The sequence below is a fragment of the Bos grunniens genome, chromosome 3, assembly GCF_055505025.1.
Source record: "Bos grunniens cultivar Pamir isolate PY7600 chromosome 3, Bosgru_T2T1.0, whole genome shotgun sequence".
Taxonomy (NCBI): Eukaryota; Metazoa; Chordata; class Mammalia; order Artiodactyla; family Bovidae; genus Bos; species Bos grunniens.
Window position 1 is genome coordinate 66897901 of NC_141167.1, and position 10632 is coordinate 66908532.

General features: G+C 41.8%; 1 protein-coding gene across 1 annotated transcript; it reads right to left on the reverse strand.

Annotated features, from left to right (window-relative positions):
* Positions 1–233: 233 nt before the first annotated feature.
* LOC147375758 (guanylate-binding protein 6-like) lies at positions 234–10332 on the reverse strand. The gene is made up of 5 exons (XM_086394052.1): positions 10135–10332; positions 6411–6549; positions 3723–3850; positions 660–769; positions 234–456 (listed from the first exon to the last, which is right to left on the reverse strand). The coding sequence occupies exons 1-5, from the start codon at positions 10330–10332 to the stop codon at positions 234–236; spliced, it is 798 nt and encodes a 265-aa protein (XP_086250178.1).
* Positions 10333–10632: the final 300 nt, after the last annotated feature.

Consider the following 10632-nt stretch of genomic DNA (forward strand, 5'->3'; position numbering starts at 1 on the left):
CTTTTTCTTCATGATATAAATTTTTCTAAAATTGTTTGTTTAATACTAGATTCTAAATTTCCTCAGCGAACTTATGCTCTGGTCTCTGAAGTTCTTCCAGTAACAACAATGACTGAATCCACCCACCAGTCGTTCACCAGGCACCATTAGCATGACCTCATTCCAACCCCGAATTAAGAGTGACATCAAGTGCTGAATATCAGAGCTCTTGATCCCACTTTCTACTGAGCTTTCTACCACCTTGCCCCTGCTCTGATGCCTGGAATCAGCTTCAAGGCATTCTCCAGGTACTCATCTTCAGTGATGGGGTTTCCATCAAACTCCAGCTCCAGCATGAAATCCCGCACAGTCCAGACAAAGTCTGGAAAGAATCTCACAAACTCGACTGAGTCCTCTACATCATCAGAGATGGGAGATGATTTGATTCTGATCAGCTCTGTTAATTCAGTCACATAGCTGGGATCTTAGGTAAGGAAAAAGAAGCACTCTCCAACAAAATTTCCAGATCCTACCCCAAAGCAAGTTTTACAAATATTCCCTTTTGCCCCATTTTGCAATCTCATCCGTCAACAGAATGGAGTCATGGAATAGGAGAAACGGTGTCAGCTGCTATTCCCATAAACTCAATGAAATGTGCTAGTTCAGCTCTGGAAGGATACTGCAGCTGTTCCAGGGCCTGGTGGTTGATGGTGCCCATGCTGTTGTAGATACAGGTACTGCTCAGGAGCACGGCCAGGGCAAAGATCCATGAGTCATTTTTGGAGTCACCCTAGAAAGTACATTACAGGGTGAGGACACTACTCATGCTCTCATTCAATTGTTCATTTGCTGTAACTGCAGACTGTAACTCGATAGGAAGGCAAGCAACATAAATTTTCATCTCAGTTCAGTTCAGTGGCTCAGTCGTGTCCAACTCTTTGCGACCCCATGGACTAAATGCAAATCTTTCTGGTGTTGATATTGACCCATCTAAGCTCTTTTGTGTGATTAGCTATTAGCAGAAGTGAATGACATCATATATATGTTTGAATGTTTACTAGAGCACCTGGAACATAGATGTTTTCCAGTAGAAAGTGGACAATGATTCCTTTGCAACATTTTCTAGATCATGATGGATATTAGGAATAGAAATACTAATCAATTAAATTCAACTACTAACTGTTCATCTAGATAACAGGAGACACTCATTTGCTTACTTGAATATAAAGTTCCACATAATAATCCCTACCCTAGAGAGACGGCTTTCTGGAGGGTCAGATATATATGGGAACATACCTATTTATCCATGATGATAAACAACTCAGTGTGGAAGCAAATGTGTTACTGTAATAGACAAAGGAGTAATACCACAAAGACAGGAAAAAAAAAAAAAAAAAAACTCTGTGCATTCAGAGCCAAGAGTGATTGTGTCTTACAGTGATGTGATGACATGAAGTTGAAAAGAACTGGGCATTAAAGAATTGACAGAAAGTGGATTTGTGAAGCTGTAGGGCTTCCCTGATGGCTCAGTTGGTGAAGAATTTGCCGGCAGTGTGGTATAGTAAAGAATCTTTCTAGAATGCGGGAGACCTGGGTTTGATCCCTGGGTTTCGAAGATCCCCTGGAGAAGGGAAAGGCTACCCAGTCCAGTATGCTGGCTTGGAGAATTCCATGGACTCTAGAGTCTATGGGGTCGCAAAAGTCAGACATGACTGAGGGCTTTCGCTTCAGTCACTTCATGAACCATGCAAGTGGAAGGACCCACAGAAGCTGATCATGATTGCCAGAAACTGTGGTTATATAGAGGTATTACCTGGAGAAGGTGATGGCACCCCACTCCAGTACTCTTGCTTGGAGAATCCCATGGACAGGGGAGCCTGGTGGGCTGCAGTCCATTGGGTCGTGAAAATTCAGACACAACTGAGCGACTTCACTTTTACTTTTCACTTCCATGCACTGAAGAAGGAAATGGCAACCCACTCCAGTGTTCTTGCCTGGAGAATCCAAGGGACAGCAGAGCCTGGTGGGCTGCCGTCTATAGGGTCGCACAGAGTCGGACATGACTGAAGCGACTTAGCAGCAGAAGCAGCAGAGGTATTACCAGGTTATTTTATTTGGCTGAAGTGGTGTTACCCATGTAGTAGTAGATAATGAGGTGGAAAATGATATTCATAACAAGTCATGAGTGACTTTGGAACTGATTTATATGTATACTGCCCACTCCATAATTCTGGGCTTCCCTGGTGGCTCAGACAGTAAAGAATCTTCCTGTAATACAGGAGACCTGGGTTTGATTACTAGGTCCAGAAGATCCCCTGGAAAAGGGATGGCTACCCACTCCAGTATTCCTGCCTGGAGAATTCTGTGGACAGGGGAGCCTGGCTGGCTACAGTCTATGGGGTTACAAAGAGTTGGACACGACTGAGTGACTAACACTTTCACTTTTTTCAACCAGATACATTACAGATAGTGAGACCAGCAAATGGTTCTGCTATTATCAGTGTGCAGTTTGTTGTGCGTAGGCTTATGGTAAATGAGGTTAGGTGAAGGAAGCAGATTATGCAAAGTACAATCTATTATGAATCATAGAGCAACTTGGGTTGACACTGACATGACTACTGAATAAGTTAAATTTTGATTTATAATTCAGAATTCATGAATTCATGCCCCAACTCTTTTCTGCAGTGATGAAACCCAAGTTTCAATGCTCCTACATTTAATTTAGATGCAGATTAATACAAATAAGGAGGAAAAAACTGATTGTAACTAACACTATAAAGTCAAAATATCTAAAATTATCCCATTTACAAAGCTTTTCAGTTAAGAGTTCACTGACAATGCCCAGAGCCTTGTAATAAAATGTTCCTGGTATAGAAGGAGCTTTTTTGGAGATTTAAATATATATACATAAAATAGATTTTTGTTAAATAGACTTTTAAATTTTATTTATTTTTAAAAATGTTATTTTATTAAATATATTTTTCTAATAATATAGATTTTTACTCAGAGAAACTCTATTTCATGGTTTCTACTTACAACCCCATCAACTCCACAGCTCTCAACTAGTAGAGCCCATTGTTCCCATGGGTTATAGCTTCTACTGGACTATAACTATAGTCTTCCACCATTATAACTCGTGGAAGACTGGTTATCATCTTCCGACTATAGCCAGGCTTCCACCAGTCTAGCTTTCATCAGACTTCCCAAACTAACAACTGGTGTAGGTTATCACTTTGTGTAAACATGGTTCTGTGTGCTGATAACACTGCATATTTCTTACCTCCCCAACTGAGCTCTGGGCCCTTAGCTCCATCACTCTGATACCTGTTGCATTCAACACAAAGCCCTGGGATTCATATGCCCAATAAATATTTATTAACTGGTATCTTTCGTCTCCCCTGGAGGAGGTCATGGCAACCCACTCCAGTATTCTTGCCTGAAGAATCCCCATGGACAGAGGAGCCTGGTGGGCTACAGTCCATGTGATTGCAAAGAATCCGTCACAACTGAGCAACTAAGCAACAGCACAGCACGTTTTTTTGTCTCAGTGCTGAAAATAAGATCTATCTATAATAACCAAACTATTGAATTTATTATAGAATAAATTCAAGCAAAGTTTTTTTTAGCCTCATCATTCATAGTTTGCTTTGCATAATTTGATTGGGACATGTCATAAAAATTGAACTGAGGTGGGAAATTGAAATGTAAGTAGAGTAAGGAATAAAGAAGATTCCCTGCCTCACCTTTTCCATATCACCCAGACCCTCAGTGTCCAGAAGGACCAGGGTGTGGTTCTCCTTGGAGGGGTGGGGCACACACCACATCCAGATTCCCTTGGTTTCAGACTGCACTGTGGAGCCCAGACAGAAACCTGCACAGAAAGAGGAGGAAGCAACGCACAGTAAGACCAGAGAGTTCAGGCTAGCCAGGGGTTGCTTTGGGTAAAATGGTTGGAATGTGAGTGCCTGGGTTGGGGACAGGTGTTTCCATTTCAGCAAGGACAAGTGCTACACATACTCAGGACCTTCCCAAGAAATATTTAATGTCCCTTATTCACCTTCTAACATTAATGGCTCATACTGTATCACATTAAGAGGTCAGTGTAAACTCTGTTAACCTTTCTAGTTATCTGATATTAAAGAGCTTCCATATCCTCCACTTTCTGATGGAGTCCCACCAGTACCAGTAGGAGATCAGGAGTAAGCCTCCTGTTCCGCTGGCTTCCACCCTCGTGAGCCACGTTGTCCCAGCATCTCTGTTCCTCTACCTTGACCACATCTCCTTTTGTTTAGCTCCATCCAGTAGCTCTGGTGTTTGTCACATTCTGGAATCCATTCATTGCTTGCTTCTTCACACTACAGAAGATACAAAGGCTACATGGCCATTGTTCCTGCCACCCTCTGACTGCTTCTGCATCCTTCATTGATTCCTTTTGCTCTGCTTGTTCCTTTGTGATTGTTTCTTCATTAAACATCTTGATTTACCCCTTAAGTGACTTCCATATGTCCTTCCAGGACTTAGACTGATATAACACTCTTGATAGATTTGTTTTTCCTTCCCTTCCTCCCTGTATTTTCCTCATTTCTGTTTTCCTCTTCAAGAAATGATGAATTCTTCATTCATTGACCCGAGGTTGCTGATATTACAGCAGTGAATCAGAAAAGACCCATGAGAATTGTTTGCCCTTCTTTCTAGAGTCTTAAAACAACTGAGGGAGATTGTGTGTGTGCTCGGTCTGTAGCCCACCAGGCTCCTCTGGCCATGGATTTCCCAGGCAGGAATACTGGAGTGGGCTGCATTTCTTCCTCCAGTTCATCTCCCTCACCCAGGGATCTAACTTGAGTCTCGCATGGTTGCTGCATTGCAGGCAGATTGTTTACTGCTGAGACACCAGGGAGGCCCAGAGGGAGATTATGTGAGGTATATGCCTAAAAGCTGCAGGCAGTGAATCTTATCTATAGTGCAAGATTTTAAGTGCCCACCAGATGCCCATGGTCCCTTCAATGAGACTAGAAATGGATATGATGATATCCCTAGTGGAGCATGGTTCAGCACGGCTCAGGCCGTTCAATGATCATATCCTGTGTGTTCTGTTCAGAGAGGATATAACACCTGAGGTGATCTGCACTCTTCAACATCGTGATGGCTTTTCACTGTTTGCCGATTAATACAGAGAAATATAAGCTCCCATTTCCCACAGGGAGAAAAGACAAGGTATAACTGGGGATCATCGCTGTCAGTTATGTGAGGTAAAGGACAGACAAAGAAGTCACCACAAGGGCAGAGTGCAGTGACTTGCTTCTGCTCGTGGACTTTGACTGGGCACCAATTTTGTTTCATTTTTGGTTTTTGTCTCCTTGTCATACAACTGGAGTGGTAGAGTCACAATTCAAGTTCTTTAAAACATAACTAAGTGAGGGATTTCCTTAGTAACAGAATTTGTTGTTCAGTTGCTCAGTCAAGTCTGACTCATCACAACATCATGGATGGCAGCAAGCCAGGCTTCCCTGTCCCTCATGAACTCCTGGAGTTTGCCCAAGTTCATGTCCATTGTATCAGTGATGCCATTCACCTCCTTATTACCTGATGTTATCTCAAATAGAATAAAAAGAATGTTGTTGAAGCACCTGTATATTCCATGGGGTTGCAAAGAGGTGGACACGACTGAGCGACTTTCACTTCATGTTTTACAAATGGAGAAACATAATATGAAGCAATTTTTTAAAAGGAAGAGTGAAAGAATACCCCATGAAAATCAGAACACTGGTGAAGTCTAATGAAGGTGTGAGAGGACATAACTTGGGATTTTGGGTGTTGAAGTATTATTTTTTGATCTCAGTAGTGATTAGACAGATGATTACATTATGTTTATCAATTTTATAGTATTTATATGTGTATATTTTATGCACCATTCTGTACGTGTTATAGCTGATAGTAGGAAAAAGAGAAAACGAAAGTATAATTTACCAAATTGGAAATAAGCAAATTAAATGAAGTAAAAGGTGGGTGGTAGCCCCATTGAGATATGGGTTTTACAGAGATTCATCTGTCTGTACTTCCTTCTATCCTTTTTAAAAAACAGAACATGTTGAACAAAATTTGTGTGCTACCTGAAATGTCCCTGTGGTTTAGGGCAAACATGGAGAAGGAGATGGGAAGGGAATGATTGTTGAAGATGAGCTCCTGAGCAGTTGGCAATGGATAGGATCAGGACGAATGAGGTAGATTTTTGGATGACGTTGGGAATTCTCAATTACTGGATAAGAGTTAACATTGTGGAGGGATGGGTTTGAAGTTATAAATTCGGAGGTGAGAATTAGGCGTTTTCTTCAGTAGGGAGTTAGGCTCTTCAGTAACATGACCCTAGAGGAGGAGGATCAGCAGACTGTGTTATCACTGCTTCCAAGTAAAAGGTCTTGAACAACACTCACCATGGTTCTGTCCTGCCAGGCGGTTCATCAGGTAGGACTTCCCCGTCTGATAGAGCCCTGCGATGGCCACCACCACCACAGGCTGAGATATCTGCTCGAGAATCTTCAGTGCTCTGGGGTTTAAAGGTAAGTATTTAGCCTAGTGTGCCTAGGCCTGTACACGTGAATTATGTACATTTCCTCATGGATCCTTAATGAACCCTAAAGCAACCTGTCCATGGGAGGCATGCAGTGAATACAATGAGAACACAAAGCACTGATGATGAAGCCTTAAGAACACAAGCATTTAGGGGGTATTAGAGGCAGACTCTGATGCTGGGAGGGATTGGGGGCAGGAGGAGAAAGGGACGACAGAGGATGAGATGGCTGGATGGCGTCACTGACTCGATGGACATGAGTCTGGGTGAACTCCAGGAGTTGGTGATGGACAGGGAGGCCTGGCATGCTGAGGTTCACGGGGTCGCAAAGAGTCGGACACGACTGAGCGACTGATCTGATCTGATCTGAGAGGCAGATGGGATATGAAGGGATGAGGAGTGACCAGACACCGTTTCTGGAATTCCAAATGATTTGGTCACTCAGTAATTGCACAAATATTTATTGAGAAACTACCATGTGCTGGACACAGTTCTAGGGGCTCAGAAACAAACAGTGAACAACATGGAGACAAATCTCAGCATCATGGAGCTCTATTCTAGAGGAGACAGATAATAAAGTAAAACCAAAATTGCTGTTGTTGTTTTGTCGCTAAATCTTGTCCAACGCCATGTACAGTAACCTGCCAGGCTTTTCCATGTACGGGATTCCCAGGCAAGAATACTGGAGTGGGTTGCCATTTTGTTCTCCAGGGGAAACTTCCTGACCCAGGAATCAAACCCACGGTTCCTGCTTGGCAGGCAGATTCTTTACCACTGAGTTACCAGGGAAACCGCCCCCCACCACGACCCCAAACAAAACATATATGTGTATATTAGGGGATGGGAAGAGATCAGAAGGAAAGGATAAAGGAATGGCCTATAGAGCACTGGGGGTTGAATTTATGAAGTCAGTAGCCAGGGAAGACCATGCCAAGTAAGGAAAACGAATGTAATCAATGATTTGATGAAGACAGATGGATGCAGGGAATCAGTGGGATCTGGAACAAGCTGGAAGAGTGAGTGTGGGAAAAAAATTGAGATAAAGAACATAGCTCTCTCTCAAACACAAAAGGATAGACCTTTAATGTGGCTACTCAAAGTTGTGTATGTACGAATTAATTTATTAGCTGAAATTATAAGACTTTTCTTATTACTTAAGCTGATAGGGAATTGATGCAAGCAGCCAGGGTGTTTAAAGGTCTGCCTAGGTGTGTCAGAGTCTCACATTTGGGCCAGGCTCTACTTAAAATGATTTTGTCACAATGATCAGGTGTTTCATGATCTCAAGAGACAAACAGCACTCTGAGGGCTTTGACAGTCCCATTGTTTCTTTTCTCACAGACCATGTTAAGCAGTATGTACATGTTCCCATACTTTATTAACCATGTGACAACTGGGAAAATTAATTTCTCTGTGCCTTATGTTTCTCTGCTATAAACTGGTGACGCTAAAAGTAAAAATCAGTCTGTTGTTAGGGTCATTAGGAGAATTAAATACCTCATAATACTTACACTATTCTTAACATTATGCTGGTTCATAGTAAATGCAATGTAAGTATTGCTTTACAGTTGAGTCCTCTGAAGAAGGGGAAGATAATTTCTGAATGAAAGAGGAGGATTGGCTCTGGCCTGAAACAGTGACACTTCCCTCCCTGGTTGCAAGCAAGTGGGAGGACACATCCCAAGAGGAAGATGAGCAGGCTGGGGAGATCCAGTGGGGACAGCTGAGAGGGAGGACGGTGATGGGGGAGAGTCAGGCTGGAGGAGCTCAGAGCTGCCTGGCCAAGTCCAAGTACAAGTTCTGGAGTTGGGCTGCCAGGGTTCAATAAGAGGGTTCACGTGACTTGTTTGCTGTTGAGACCTTGTAAAAGGAATTTAACTTTGGAAGCCTCCATTTTCTATCAATGTTGTAGGAAAAAGAATAATTCCTGCCTGATTCATTGCTGTACAGTTGATAACATATAGGGTCTCAGAAAATTTTAAGAAAATTTCCTGCATTAATGTACTGTTTTAACGATGAACATGTTAGAAAATGTAATAATCTGTTAGTGCTTCCAGTAAGTTGTAAATAATCAAGGTATCTAAAACCTTTAAAAAAAAAAAACATGAATTTTTTTCAGCAGAATTCCTCTCTACATGTATCTTTTTTTTTTTTTTTCCTATAGTAGATTGGCAGCAGAGATGGGAGAACAAAATAATCTTTTACTTCTGTGTTATGTGAAACTTAATAAGGGGAAACTTCACTCAAATGGAGTCAGCATGCCAGAAAGAAGAGCTCGCATGCAGTACAACTGGAGGTAAGTTATAAGGAAAACTGTCAAATATAGACCCCAAGGACAAAACCTTCAACAGGGGAATCATCAATGACAGTCCCCAACAGGAAAAGATGTACACTGCATCTCCTAGAAGAATTGTCTCCCCCAGCAATTCAGCCAATGAGGATGGGTCATCACCCCGACCTCTTATTTTTTTTTACTAATGGACTTGTTTTCAAAATAATCTTTCCCAACTCCTTCCTTTTCTCAATAAAATAATATTCTTTCTTTGTGAGATTTGCCCATGGCTTTCCTGTAACTTGCTACTTCTGAATTACAATTCCTCTGCTATTCCTGAATAAATCCACTTTTACTTGAAAAATAGCTGTTTAATTTTTAAGGTGAGCAGTCATAAGCAAGAGGAATTGTAGACTTTCTTTCTGAGATTAAATAGTGATAAAGTTTTGTGTAAGAGTCCATGAGTTTGCAATGTATTTTTTAGAATTCAAAGTATACTGAGGTACCCAAACCAAGAAACTTTTCACTTTAAAACTAACCAAATAGAATGAAATAATGATACTACACGGCAGATGACTAACGTTTTCCAAAGGCTACTGTTCAGGAGAGTTATCTGAAGTGATGGTTAAAAGTACTCTAATCTTTGTATTTTCAGGAAATACCAAAAGTTATTATGAGGCAGTTCTTATATGGGAAAGGTATTAAAAGCAGTGCATGATAAATCAACATGATTAGACCTTAAAGCTATTATTTATAGTTGGTTAATGAGACTAAGATTGAATTATTCCATATAATACAGTTTAATAGTATGTGGAATATTTAATTTTTTTAAAAAAACTTTTTATTTTATATTGGAGTACAGCTGATTAACAATGTTGTGATAGTTTCAGGTGGACAGCAAAGGAACTCTGTCATACATATTCTTCCACAAACTTCCATCCCATCTAGGCTGCCTCGTAATGCTGAGGAGAGTTCCATGTGTCATACAGTAGGACCTCATTGGTTAGCCATTTTCAATATTGCATTGAGTACATGTCAGTCCCAAACTCCTTAACTATCCCTTCTTCCCATCCTTCCCCCATGGATTGTTAAATATTTTTAATACAAAAATAATCGTGTTTATCTCTTAGAGTTTACATAATCTGTATATTATGGGACTTCCACTCTCTCTAGTTTTTTCAATGCCCAGCAACGTAAAGTCAGGACTCAGTCAGAGTCGGGGGGGTAGGTGCAGGGGAAACAGCCCCAACCAGTGCCTCTGTGAAGAGGTAGGTGTTGGGTCATGCAGTCCTAGGAAGGACTTCAGCCCCCTTACCTCAGAAGAGTTAGGATGCACACCTCTGTATTCTGTGGTGGGCTCCTTTCTGCACTCCTGGATGGATGCTGGAGGAGGAGCATCCATCCAGGACATGGTGCACAGGCTGTTACCTGCCAGCTGCCTCAGGTCCAAACCGAGATACCGAGTGGCAGGAGGAAAGCTCCCTGCAGGCTGCTTGTCCTTCACTCCCTCCATACTCTCCTGCCTCCCCTCCCAAAGTGTGGGCACTGTGCTGGGGGACTTATTGCTCTTTCTAGTCAACAAGAAAGTACGTATAAGTAAATTTTAGGAGTGTACTTTGTGTGTATTCTGCAGCCAGGAAACAATTTCTCAGCTGTCCTCGCTTGTTTCCTGAGCCCCTCCTGTGTTTGGTTTTGAGAAAACACGTCTATTTTGAAACTGAAAATGGAGCAGGGTGTTACACCCATCCTGTTATGGGTTGAGTTGATAAAAAGAGAAAAAACAAAGTGGCATGAAAGTTGCTCAGGCATGTCC

Excerpts from the sequence above, each read along its gene's own strand:
- LOC147375758 (XM_086394052.1), bottom strand. The coding sequence starts at position 10,332 with ATGGAGGGAGTGAAGGACAAGCAGCCTGCAGGGAGCTTTCCTCCTGCC. Across the intron at positions 770-3,722 it reads GTCTGGGTGATATGGAAAAG|GGTGACTCCAAAAATGACTC; the intron begins GTGAGGCAGGGA and ends TGTACTTTCTAG. Across the intron at positions 457-659 it reads CAGGCCCTGGAACAGCTGCA|CTATGTGACTGAATTAACAG; the intron begins GTATCCTTCCAG and ends CTAAGATCCCAG.